At 38.8% G+C, this 14,412-nt stretch overlaps 1 protein-coding gene across 1 annotated transcript; it reads right to left on the reverse strand.

The window, feature by feature from the left end:
* Window positions 1-985: 985 nt before the first annotated feature.
* Window positions 986-2,464, reverse strand: LOC147899455 (protein SHORT-ROOT-like). The gene has a single exon (XM_087377732.1). It carries the CDS (start codon window positions 2,462-2,464, stop codon window positions 986-988), a length of 1,479 nt encoding a protein of 492 aa, XP_087233858.1.
* Window positions 2,465-14,412: the final 11,948 nt, after the last annotated feature.

A 14,412-nucleotide genomic window follows, 5' to 3' on the forward strand; every position in this document is an offset into this window, starting at 1 on the left:
TTATAGACATCTTTACCAAACCACTTGGAAAAGGGCTTTTCAAGATACTCTTTGGTTTGAGTTGAGGGAATGCTACAACCATTAAGTAGGTAGGCAATGCTAGGTATTCACACTCAAATCAGTTAACATAATCCTAAATTGAATTTTTGTAGTTAGATGTTAGTTGAACATACAACATCTTAGGACTCATTCTAATGAACTCATTGTAATTCTAAGTTATGTTTGAAACATATAAACATGGAATAGATTTGTTATAATTCCTTTGTTCTTTGAGAGAGTAATGGATGTAAGACAACACATGACAAGGGAGAATCACATATGATTTTTTTCCCTTAAGGCTAGAAAATGGCAATACAAACATCTGGTTCCTTCTCAATACGTATTCTAATTTTTTATAGAATTCCAATTACAAGGAAAAGGTAGAGAATCGTGTAGTCAAAGAAGGGCATGTAGGGAACGGAAGGCATCGGAGAGTTGATGTAGGAATAGCAAGACGGAAAGCACTATAGATGCACTTAACAAGACTCGTGGCAAATCATGTTTGTGTTTTGGCATTTTTTTTAGGTACCATTAGTGTTTTCATTGAAAACACTGGTTTTCCCGATGGAAATGCTGACAATATTTAGAGCGTTAGTGTTCACATATCTACCAATATATTCATCGATAACATCGGATGATAATTATACCGACTATCATACCAATGAAGTGACAAAACACATGTGAATTTCCTTGTTTAATTCCTTGTTTTTAGTAAAATTCTAACATATTTAAGATGAAGGTGGTGTGTGAAAAGGTGGCAGGCTAGACATTGTTCACCATCATCTGACCAAATCCTAGAAGTGGCTTCATCAAAGGATTCCTTGTCTATGCATTGACTGAAACCTACATATGAGACACGATCCACCTATGTACGAGGCATGGAGGTTTGCCAGGAGAAGGTAGCAACCGTAGGTTGGCCATGCCAAGTGAGGGTGACCATACCAGGTTACGTAGAGAGCCCCCAACATGAGGAAGGTGGGTACATCTCTAAGAGTGCAATCAAGTCATGCATAACGTGCTGAGTCAGGGGTTTAGGTTCAAACCCTGCCTGGAGAAACCGTCTGCTCCAAGAAGTTGCTTTCTCTCTCTTCTCAAATGGAAGGATAATTTGGCTTCTTCTTCCTCGTCGTTCTTCATTTTGATGCGGTTGCAAGAGCCCCTCGTCTTCCTCATCGCAGGCCATATTCTTCATTACCATCGTTCTCGCCACACACTCTATGATATTCCTACTATTTGTCAGTGATTGCCTGTGTGATGCTCCCACAAAGACCGACGTAAACCTGTACAACTCCTCGAACCTCTGCGTAAATTTCCCGGCCACTTGATCCACGTCGTCCTCGGTCATTGCGACCACTTTTGGAGATAACTCGCGTAGCTTGAATAGTAGTGTGTCTCGTGGGCTCTCCTCGCCTCCTCCTCCTCCGTCCATCTTAGCCTGTGGGACAGTCTTCAGACATTGGTAGAGATTCAACCCGAGTGCCTCCTCCCCCGGACGCAGCCCTAGAGCACTTGGGCTTAGCTCCAGTAGCTCTCGCAGCAGAACGGCCTTGAACTCGAAGGGCACCTTCATCAGCCGAGCAGACATTATCAGCCTGGCTCCGATTTCTTTGACCCCCTTGTAGAATGCTAATTCTTTCCTGAGGATCACCACTGTTAACCTCAGTTGCGGGGGCCCTTCCGGCCTTTTGGCGAAACCTTCCAGAAGAGTAGGCCATTGAATGCAGAGCGTCAACCCGCTCACATCCACTATATGGACTTTGTCGTCCCCTTCGAATGCCTTTAGAAAAGCTGCGTTGGCAGCGACATGCCCGAAGGCTATCCAGGGGCTTGCCTGTTGTAACTCGAGTAGAGTGTCGATCTTCCCTTGGAAAGTTAGTTTACAGTCCATGGCGACTCGTAATATCTCTTCACAATGATGAGAATTATCCTCAACCTTGCTCCGGAGTGCTTCAAAGAAGTATGAAGGAATGGAATCCCCGTCAGCTGAAGTAAGAGTGTTTAAGACCCACAAAAGATGCTGCACTGGTTCCTTCTCCTTTTTGGTGACAGCGGCGGCACATTGCATAAGCAACATGGTAGCCCAGTGGGAACTGATCAACCAAGGGGCAGGATGACCAAAGTCACCAAACAATTCCTGCGAACAATGTGCCGATTCGACAAGAGCCATCTCTTCGTCGTCTTCTGCTTGTGGAACATTGTAATCGTGTATATTAAGAGTATCAACTGTCAGTTGCACAAGGCCTTCTTCCGTTTCCCTGCTGCATTCAGCTCGTTTGAGAGATGGGTGGTCGATATAATACTCGTTCGGTGAAAGCGGATACTCAGACTGACTCGGTCTAGAGCTGTCGAACGAACTAGACACTTGATCATCAGAAAAGTAGACTTCCTCCAGGAAAGTTCTTAGCTGAGACACCTTACCCGCCATCAGATTAAATATTCGGTGCTACTGACCTAATAAGACGTTGGTCATGTGACTGCGAATAAGCCCCACGGTGAATAGTAGGCGATTAGCGAGCTTGACAAACGTGTACCAAAGGTAGGACTCTCAGTGTCACTCTAACGTAATACGCAGTCACCTAGTCACTAAAGGTCACGGTAGCCTGTGGGGGTCAGTCACCTACCGTGGAAGTGCTATCGGGAAGGATGGGCACGACGTTCCTCTCCTTGTAGACTCGGAACACTTTTGGGCACAATGGGTAGCATCTCATATCCACCTTAATTAAAGACGGAATATGGGTGATGAAAACTAAGTAAGCAACAGCTATGAGCCTAGGCCGGCCCGCCGGCATTTGGCCCGGTCCAACATTTGGCCTGATCCAGCATTGCGCCGAGTATGAAAACGTGGAATCTATCGCCTGATCCAGCATTTGCGGATCGGGACTCACGCTTTACTGCAGAATCCAGATTGCAATTGATACTAAAACAACCCTTTCCACTATCGCTGGTTGCTCTTCGTCCGAGAATCTCGGCTGTTTTCAGGATGCCATAGTTAGCTGGTTGGCAGGTGCTGTTCTTAGAAAAATGCGTATCATAAATTTCACAAACAAGGGGGGAATTTCATCCACGTTTGGATGAATTTTCCCTCGGGCAAAACAAAAAACAACTAGATTACGGGGGGCTGCCTAAGAGGAAAGGTAGAATGAAGAATGAATGCGTATCATAAATTTCACAAACAAGGGGGGAATGTGTTTTAAATTAATATGAAGCAAGTATGTCAAGAATATTGGAATTGTTATTATATCAATGCACAAATGATAATGTCAATGCTTGAAAGAATGAAAACCCCATAAGAAATATAAATTATATTTTTAGTAAGATCTTTTTTAACCTCATCTACATGATTGCACAAAGATATTACAAGAATAACTAATAAACAATATGAATCTTATTCCAAATGTTTGAAAAGGAAGTCAGATAAATGATTTTTTTATATAAATCAAATTGTTTCGCTTCAAGTAGTAATATTTTTTTGAGCTCATAGGGTTTCCTTTTATATTATTGTAACCCTTTGAGCTCGACGTTGTGTCCAGTTGTGCAATGTACTAACGCTCTAAGTTATTCGCTTCCTTTTTATTTAGAGTTGATGCTAGGATCTCCATGTTGCAGTGTTTATCAAATGGTGTGTACCTATGGACATCATTAACCATTTCAAATGGTGGGTTAGTTTTGTGTCATTTCAAACGTCTTTCAATATTTGTAGTTTGACCAATATATTTTTTGCCATTCTCTAGACAAGTAATGCAATAGATAAAATTCTTTACGGATGTGCCATTGTTCTTTGACACGTTAGGCTCTGTATTTGTGTTCACTATGCATACAATTGAATAAAGTATGAGAGAGAGTTAAAGTAATTATATAACAAAATGTAATTACAAAGAAAGTATTTATTTTGGGTAGGGTTCTACCTTGTGTAGTCTCCTTTTTTGGTTCAAGAAAGATTGTTGCTGATGTTGCCATAGTATTTCTCAGCAAGTTCTGGGTCCACTTTGTATGTGATCTTGTTAATGGTTATTGGGCATTGGCCCTACTGTAGATCATATGAATCCTTGAATTGTTGTAATATGATGTCAGCTTCTAGCTTGTCTAGATCGGCAAGCTCTTTAAGTTCGACGTTGAACCCAAAGTGCATAATTGTTATGCAAAAGATCAATATTCCTTTCAAATTGGTATATTTATCAAGTATTACTTGCACTTTTGTGCAGGACAACAACTCATCTATGGGATCTTGTCCTTTGGATACTTTTGATATAATGTGCTTTATTAACCCATTTGCAAGTTCATTGCTTCCTCTTGGTCTATTCTGCAAGATTTGGGTTACTTTAGCCATCAAGAGATGATATTGCCCGTAGAGTCAAATCCAAAGATATATTCTTGTGGTTGTATGCCTGCTACATTTGCTCTTCTAATATGTTTATTGTTGAAAAAAATTTGGCTCTGCTTTTTCTGTTTCTTTAGGGCATGCTCTTCCTCATCGATTTTTTGCATAGCTTTTTGTTTGAATTAATGTTGGAAGAGCTGCAAATGCAAGATTAACGCAAACATAAATACCTCTTTTGTGCTGGCCATTTCCATGAAAAGAGACTCGCTTTTCATACGGTCTAGAAAAGGAAACAATGACTGAGTCACAAAAAAAAAAAAAACTAGTGTTTTTGGTTTTCTTTAGAGCCTATGTTTCACACTTGTTTCTTGAATTATATAATTAGCCATACAGTTATTAAAATTATCGTATCGAGTAATGGATGGCATATGGATTTACCTTTTTTAATTACATTGTGGGCATAGTATATATTGAGGCATGGGCATGAAGTCAGTTTGTTTTATGCTATGCAAGATATGAAGATGTTGGTGACTTGTCATTGAGAGTGAATGATGTACGTCAATATTGGAGCAAACAATTCACATATTACGATCAATGTCTTCACGTGTAGTGTTAAGCCTTGTGACTTGTGTCCGGCTATGGCATATGCAAGCATGATTCAAAATGTTGTCTTGTGGTACCATGCCCTGTTCAAGACCTTGCGTATGTGCTTGAGTGTAATGTAAGGCTTGCCTAAGCTAAATGCTTGGGATGCCTTGCTTGATACTAAAGAATATTCCAGATCTCGATCAATTACACACCTGAAATGAGACAAGTCACTAGGTCATTATGTTACCGAAAAAACCATCGAAAATTTCTATGCATGAGTACATTGAAGAATTGTGATATGCATGAGTGCATGCATGTCCTAGTGATAGCAGAAGTGAGAGAAGGAGAGGAGTGCACATGATATACTTACCTGTATACTAACTTGTATTGAACATGAATATAAAGTTATACATGTGAATCTCCTAGGGTTAGGGAACTAGGATTCCACCCTAATTCCGTAGAGGTATGGTGCAATTTACACCATCCTCAACACTCCCTCTTAAATTGCACTAGGTAAGTAGAGGGTGCATGTACAATAACTTGTGGATTTCATTTGATGCATATGATAGCATCCAATGAAATCCACAAAAAGAATAAGATTAGTATGTGTATGCATGAGCCTCGGGGGGGTCACTCATCATATGTAACCCTATCACGTGAGTTCAACAGAAGGATTTTTTTTATTTCTAAAATTTACAGAAATAAATATACATAAGGGACTATTTAAAATAGTTTTGGAAAAAATTTACAGATTTGTATAGAAAAGGGGTACATTTTATTAATGAAATTTTTTACAGATAAGGGACTTTAAATATAGGCCTTGAACACACGTGATATAGAGGGTTTATACATAGTGACCCCCTCGAGGCATGAGCACAGTGACTATCTAGTGGCAGTATGTACAATGAGTACAACTTACAATCCTGTACATAACGTGAATTTCCCCCTCTCAAGTTGTGGACCATCCTCTACCTTTGGGATTGAAACCTAGAAGATAGGCCGAGGGAAGAGGAAGGAAATATGCAGAACGTAAAGTTCACCTAGATAAAGAATGGTCGATCGAAAGATGACTGCATAATTGAGAACTGCATGTATAGGCTGCATGTCGAACATGTCAAAGCTAAACATGTCATGTGTCACCGTGGCCTATGCACCTGCTCTGTAGAAGAGGAATCTAGATCTGAAGCTAGTCGATGTAGCTATGAAGAAAGAATCCAAGAGGTTGTGACATACAAAAGTTTGACCAACCTAAAATATCTAAGAGCAATGGCGAAGGTATGCTATAGTAGAATAATCTCCGTCAAATGATGCAGGGTCGAAGAAGACCACATAGTCGGTGTGGACAGACTAATCTAGGGGCTGAAAATATGGGGCCAAAGGTGCATGTATGATAGTATGCTGCTCTATTGAAGAAGAGGCCCCTAGAACTGACAAGGTATGGCAACCTATCAAACCTATATGCTCAACTGTGTGATGAGAATAACTCCATGTTGGAGGCTGCCTATGAAATTTGACATGCTAGTCATATTCATCAACAAGGAAAAAATGAATAATTAGAGATCTTATTTGTTCATTTCTTAATCTGAAAGACTTTGCATCCAAAATAGTAGGAAAAATATCATGGAATTTCATCCCAAAGTGATGGACAATATTTCTTCATGTGACCATCTTTTGAGCAATATTTGCAAAAATGAAGGGAAGGATCTTTTGACCATGATTAGAAATACCACACAAAGAATCTACTATTTGAATGAAAGATAAATATTTTCTTGAATTTAGAATATCACACAAAAATCCAAGGAAAAGAGTCAGATCAAGAAATGTTGATCTGACTTCGGATTCTAAAGTGCACCGTTTAGCTTTCAATCAGTTGCTTTGTAGCTTGAGATAAATTGCTCTTGAAAACTCTTCTTTTTTTTATATGATTTTTTGGCTCATCTTATTTCTACTTTCTGGATTTTCCTTTTCATCTTTTGATATTTTTGTAATGCTATTTTTGCATGACTAAACCAAAAAGATTATATGTAAACTTGGCCCGTTAAGGAATGTATTGTTAAAGAATGATTTTGGAGGCTCTTTTTCTCTTGTTTCCCTATTCCCTAATTTTTTTGTTAGAGTTTTCTAGCAAGCTACTGCTTTATCCAACCAAATACTTTGATCTCCCCACCATCGCCATTCAGATTTACCATGAAGTTAAAATGATTTTCTTGAGAAATTCTTGCTCCCAAAAAAATAGTTGCATGATGATGGACTCCAATGCAAGAGGGATCAAGACAATTTTCTTTTCTAAATAGAACAAGGGATATTGGTTGAAACAATAAGGATGCTTTGATCTTGCAAAAGTGACTGTGTATTTTGTGAGGTAGACAAGAAGCACATAGAAATAGAAGTAACAAGGATTCCTTAAACAACATGAACAACCACATGTTCTACCAAAGATTGGTTGTCAAGTGGAAGCAATGTAGACTGATGCAATAAGCACGTGGGCATCAAGTCAATGGAAGAAAATAACATAGAAGTGAGGAAGTCATCTCTATAATGACATTGTTTTGGCACAATAACATGAGAGTTTCACCAAACAAGAAAGACATATATCTAGGTTATGGAGGAGATGCAAGCAACATGATGACCACATCATACACATGCTTGACTGAACATAGGTTAGTAGTTGGACTTCCAGTATTATTAGCTATTATTACTTTTTTGCACAAACCATTATTCTGGTTGGTTTTCATTTAAAGAATCATATGAAATTTTAGTGTGGGAGAGGGAGAGAGAGAGAGAGAGAGAGAGAGAGAGAGAGAGAGAGAGTATTATTTTACAAGTGACTATCATGGTGAATGAAATAAAAACCACCATTGTAATGGTGTGGTTGCAACTTGTAGATACGATGTTGCTACATAGGTTTTCTTGTACTCTATAATTCATTGACGGAGATGTATCTAAGCTTTGAGGCTAAGAACCTTAACATAAGGATTGGTAGAGAAGCTTTGAGCATTATTATAAACCTAGTAAGTTAAGAGATTCAAAGATAAGAATTTGTATTTCTACAAAACACACAGACTTTGACCTGGCTCAGAAAGATTTGAATGATCTAGATGTGGTCTTACTTAATTGAGATATATGCCAATGTCTTATACTGAGTTCTTGTGTATCAGTCTCTTGGATCGACCATATTGTGTGTTGTAAGGAAGGGAAAATTTAACACACTGCATACTATATGGGAGCTAATGATTCATCCAAAGGGAGGTTTTGAGTGACACCAAATTGAATGGATTAGTGGCAAATGCACCACATGTGGTGTGAAGAGAATGGTGCAAAGAAGAAACAATTTTGTTTGCCCAAATGAATTTAGGAACTACAATCCTATTGTTATAAAATGGAGGGGATTGAAATAATTATTGTTGAGAATGGTGTCTAAATTATTGTTGAGAATGGTGTCTAAATTGCATCATAAAGGTTATGTGACAAACTTTAACCCTAACCCTAAGCGGTCCATGTGTATATTCCTATTTTCCTTGGAATACAACTTAGTGTACAATCAGTATCTTATGTGTAGTCCTCTCTCTCCCTCTCTCATTTTCGTTAACATGGTATCAGAGCCAATGGTTCTCATAAGCCCTTCCATGTTGTCAAGGCGATAAGCCCTCCCTTAAGGAAATTCCCATCTTGGTATTCTTGAGAGATTGTGAGAGATCTTCTTTTGAGAGAGAGAGTTTCATTAAGGTTTTTCGTTTTGAGGGACAATTTCTATCCATTGTGTGAGAGATTCATTTTGTTTGATTTTAAGAGAGTGATTGAGAGATATCCATTCTCCTTGATTGAGAATGGTAGACTATAGAAGATATAGTAAGTCTTTGTAGCTCTCATTTTTAAGAGATATATTTGCTTTAGCTATCTTTGAGAAGCACCACTGACTTCCTAAGACACACGACAACCTCTTCATTTCCTACACCACTATAGCTGAAGAGGTTAAGCTATTCATTGGCACTTAGTAATGACTACGCGCTGTGAGGACATAAGAGAGTGCAGGTCCGCGCAATACCAATAGTTGAGGCAACCTTCAACTTCTAGCCTTTAAGGTCCTGAATAAGTGCATGCAACAACTCCTAGAGGTTGCTAAGGGCGACTCCAACAACACCATCTGCCTTTAGTGGCTCTAGGCATTCACTACGTAAACTGTGCGCTTCTATAGCTTCTCCAGCACAACGACCAATGAGTGAGGTGCAGCCAATAGAACGCCAACTTCCATCTTCTCCACGACTCAAGAGCCAAAGAATATGACCTACAAATGATTCCATTTGCAATGTGCTCCTTACACAAACAACCTGCGCTTCATCACCTGAAGTCATCTCCATCCCCATTGATACTCCACAGCAAACGAGTGACTAATGAAAAACCAAACATGAGCTGCTAAGGCTCCCAACAACCTCCTAAGTTGACCAAGAACAATGCCATCAATGGCATGGAAAAGACTAGCTCCAACAATCCACTCAAGATTACTTGGCTCTCCAAACAATGCCTACATGGCTCATAGGGGCAACATGACCATTTCTCCAATAGACATCCAAATGCCCATGCAACTGATCAACAAAGGCATATGGCTCCCTCTAGATACATATACCCTATGACCATGCTTTTTTTGCATATAGAGTTTGTGGGTCCACGATTTCCTCCCTCCATACCAAAGGTGAGTCATTAGTCATGGTCATATTGAGGTGATCCAAGTTGGCATTTGGTCAACACCTATGCACAAGAATGTAATGACAGTCATTGAGTGTCTATAACATCATACAATGGAAAATTTACCTTCTTTTATGGTGTGGAGTGAGGAATAATGCTACATACATCCATTAGAAAAAGTATACAGACCAGATAATATGGGAGTAGAAGCATTGTTCAAGCCTTTAACACTTGTTTAGAAATGGTGTATCATTTGCAAACATGACAGAACCATCCTCATAGATGATAGTCCATACAAAGAGAGTCTTAGCCCTACATGGAATTGCATTTTTTGAACAACATTCAATTGCTGTCCTTGTTTCGTCCGAAGTGTAGTAGCGTATGTACATGAAATGATAATCTTTTAGAGATATGCACAATCATCAATGGAATTTGGACACCCTTTGTATCCCCATTGCATGAATGTAATTATTGAATGGAATATAGTCAATAGTGAGGAGGAGAGGGATACTCCTTCGACTAACTCCAACATCTGGTGTGATGAGGATGAAAAGGGTGTGATGCAATCCTGAAGCCCCATCCAATAGTTTTGCCAAGATTTAAAAATTTTCCTTCAAAATTCCAAAGAATTAAAAAAAAAGTACTACATTCTACTAATATTGTGAAACAAAAAAATGATCTTAAGAACTTTTGCCAAGATTTTATATTAATATATAAGCATAGCTTCGATAAAAAAATCCCTGATCTCAATCTTCATCGACACCTGGCTTGGACCTCCTATAGCCTCTGAGAGAGGTGATGCCATGTGGCAGATAAGGCCACATGGCTTATCCATCGACATGTGGCAACATTTAATCTACTTACATGTGGCAAATAAGGGCCTATGCCATGTCATCAAGGTCAAATCATGATGGTTAGTTGACTAACCTCACATCGCCATGTCATCACGATTAACTAACCATGGTTAGGTTTGACAAAACTTTGTCTCATCTCAAGTCTAGTTAGCCACTCAAATACTCAGGGGGGTCACTCATCATATGTAACCCTATCACGTGAGTTCAACAGAAGGATTTTTTTAATTCCTAAAATTTACAGAAATAAATATACATAAGGGACTATTTAAAATAGTTTTGGAAAAAATTTACAGATTTGTATAGAAAAGGGGTACATTTTATTCATGAAATTTTTTACAGATAAGGGACTTTAAATATAGGCCTTGAACGCACGTGATATAGAGGGTTTATACATAGTGACCCCCCTGAGCTCAAATACCACCTCACTTGACACGTGGTAGTGCCACCTCATAGTGCCACATCAGCACCTATGTTTGAGAGGAACACTGTGCTCCCACCATATACACACACAATCCACATCATCTCTTTTGGGCCCTCTTGTGCTCAAAATTTTGCCATTCTTCTGAGGGCCATATATTTCTATCCAGGTGGAATTTAGAGATGCTCAAAAAGGAAAAATTGCTTGCCAGCTCATAGTCTAGACACCTGTCACATCAAATTTGACATTTGGGATTTTTATTTTGTACTATTTGCAAAAACCTCTTCATCGGCACCCCTTTTGATCAGATCGCATCCTCTCTAAGCCCAGCACAAACCAAATGAAGATAAAATACATTTTACTACTTTGTCATATCAATCGACATGTATACTAGTTATAGGAAAAGCCACCTTAGAGGAGATACTCCACAAAAGCCAATCCAAATCCAAGGCAAAAATTTCTCACTTAGTTCCCAACTGGCATCAGCCCCTATATAACCTATCATTTCACCTAATAAAATGATAGGACACAAGAAAGCAGTCTTAACAATTGAAAGAAGAAAATAGTGAATCACAAATTGATTTTAGTGAAGAAAGAGGAATAGGAATTTTGCACCTAAGAAATCATGAAATCAAGGACAATCATGCATTGTCCACGTTGAAAATGACATTGGCTCAAAGGCTTTGAAATATCATAAACCTACATTCAATTCCATATATTTTGTAACTCATCAACCGAAGGGGCTAGATATGCATCCATATTATTCCTGCCGATACAAAGATGCACCACATTGTGGACAAGTTATAAATTGCTTGTATGTTCCTCTATAAAGGATGAAATCATTGGAAAATGCATGAATTGCCTTGTAAGTTTTAATCCATTCCTAGAGATGCAAGCATTTTTCTGTATCCTTTCTTGTATCAAGAATTTTATTTCCTTTTGGAAGTAGTGTTTGAAGAGAGCTGAAACATCAATACATTAAATGAATTTGAAGCCCCGATTGGAAGTAAATCAACGAAACTACAGTTTGGAGTGCATCAAAAATCATATCAAAAGAGGGATGAAGCACTAGTGTTTTACCATCCATAAGTTGCTAGCCTTATAGATCTAAGATAAGAAGAACATATGAAAGAAAAGATTTGCATGCCCCTATTGGAAGAAGAGGGACAAATGAGTGAGACACAAGGTTGCTCCCAGAAGTAGTGACTATATTCATGTATCATAGACATATATATAGTTGATGACTAGGTTGAATTAGGGCGAGCTCTATATAGGTCTAACACCCTCGCTCAAACTAGACCCTCTATCTATGGATGAAAAACCCCATGGGGAGTATGAGGGAAAACCTCAAGCCACTATATAAATGTCCAATTAGGATTTTCTTAGTATGTTTTTTTAAAGAAAAGAACATTTTTCTCGATTTTAAAATGCTTGTGGACATTCAAAACTCAAAAAATGCATTTTAAAAAACCGGTCAATGTACACCGGTTGATGAGCTAAATACTGCTCGGTGTACCATAACACCATGCGGTATCATGCTAAAAATTCTGCACAGTGTAGTATAACACCACACAGTAAACATAGCACCGCACGGTGAATATGTTCACCATTCGGTATCAAATACACCGGTCAATGTACCATTACACCGGGTGGTGTATTAGGATTACACCGGTTGTTGTAGCATTACAACGGTCGATGTAGTCAGACAGGGCATGTGGCACGGATGCGTTGGCTGAATACACCAACCAATGTAGCAACATACTGGTCAGTGGATTGAGTTGGGTCTATAAGAGGTAGGCTTCACGTCATTTGTTTTCACTTCCATCGCAATTTCCCACAATTTTTGTAGTTTCCTGCAATCTCCCATAGCTTTCCGACATCCCCTTCTAGTGAGCTTCTAGCCTTGCTTTTGTTTTTAGTCAGGGCCGGGTGATGGCCCACTTAATTCGGTCGGACAGATTCACCTCCCCCCAGCTGAGACACAAGAGAGAGAGGAATATGTGTAATGTTTATGCTTGCTTTATTATGTGTGTGTGCATGTATGATGTGTATCACTTAGGGTCAAATGATGACTCGCTTTGGCTGGTTGGATTCATCTCACCTCGAGTGATGTCCTATTAGTAGGTAATATCATGATCAAGGCCGGGTAATGGCTTGCTCCAGTCTGACCTCATGCCCAAGTGATGTGAGTTGATTGAAAATGTCCTTCAATCTAAGTAAGAAGTCAGGACCTGATTCATTTGGAAGTATTGGATTGTTGTTGAGCTGATTTTGCAATAAGAGAATATGTGACATGTTGTTGGCATTGTACCTCCTTTCCAAAGCCTTCCAAGTAAGTACAGCTGAGGTCTGCCCACGAAGCTGAGGGATCATCATATCTTTCGCATTGAAGTTGATGATATTCAACAAAAGTCAAGCCTTGGTATTCCTCTCTTTTTGTCATTTGCCATGTTGCACCAAGAATCAAACCCCTGTATACAAATAGCAACTAAGTTCCAATGATAGCTAGAGGTTTAACAAGGCTTGATGGTGCAGAACTAAATGTCCAAATATTAAGCTAGTGACTTTACAAGGTGGCATCTGAGTGCAAATGTGCAACTGTCTTGAATCAGTAAACCAAACTGCCAAGTGACTCAACAAGACTACATTTTCCCTTCATGTCCAAATTGTGGAGATAGTTTGTGCAAATGGTACTCAAAAATCTTTTGAAAATGATACCTCTAGGCTCTACCTGGCATGCAATGTATTTTCGTATATGTGAAAACATATGATTGGGGATAGAGGTAGCCCAAAAGCACAAGAGGACTTGAAAGTGATGAAAACCAAAAGAGGCTTTTGGTTAAAATAGAACCATGTAGGCAAGGTGATGTTACCAAAGGCGCCATGGCTGTTTATAAAAGTAGAAGAGACCTAGGTGAGATTGTTATTGAGGGTATGATAACCCCAACCGAGTATACATGCATAAAGAGTGCCTTTACTTTGAATGAAAAACTATGTGGTCTACAGATGCATGATTGGCAAAAATTTATATAAGTAACATTATTTCCACTTAATTTCAAAACATTTTTGAACTCTTATTTCAATTTTACTGATACATGATTTCCACTATAAAGTGTACTTCCAATCACTTTGCATGAATGTAATACTAAAGCTGATCGGATGTCATCAACAAGTTTAGTGCATTTGCAAAGTATTTTAGCAGGTTTGCAAATGCATGTTGAATTCTTATTCTCATTGCAAAAATCAGTTCTATCTCTCACCAATGGAGAAGTGCAGGTGGATATCATCAAAAGAGATCAAGAAATCATCCATTTTGGAAGTGGGATTTTGTCCATCAAAGCCTTATGTTTGATTGAAAGGAAATTTCTCAACAAGAATCATGGAAATCTTTTTGCATCTACTCGTGCACTTGGTAGATGAAGTGAAATATGTATATACTTTGCACTCGGGGTGTTTACCTCACAAAATTTTAGTATACCATGTGCATTTAAAAGGAGGGTTTTTTTAATCTC

The sequence above is a fragment of the Dipteris shenzhenensis genome, chromosome 8, assembly GCF_047967505.1.
Source record: "Dipteris shenzhenensis isolate YYH24624 ecotype China chromosome 8, Dip_SZ_1.0, whole genome shotgun sequence".
Lineage (NCBI taxonomy): Eukaryota > Viridiplantae > Streptophyta > Polypodiopsida > Gleicheniales > Dipteridaceae > Dipteris > Dipteris shenzhenensis.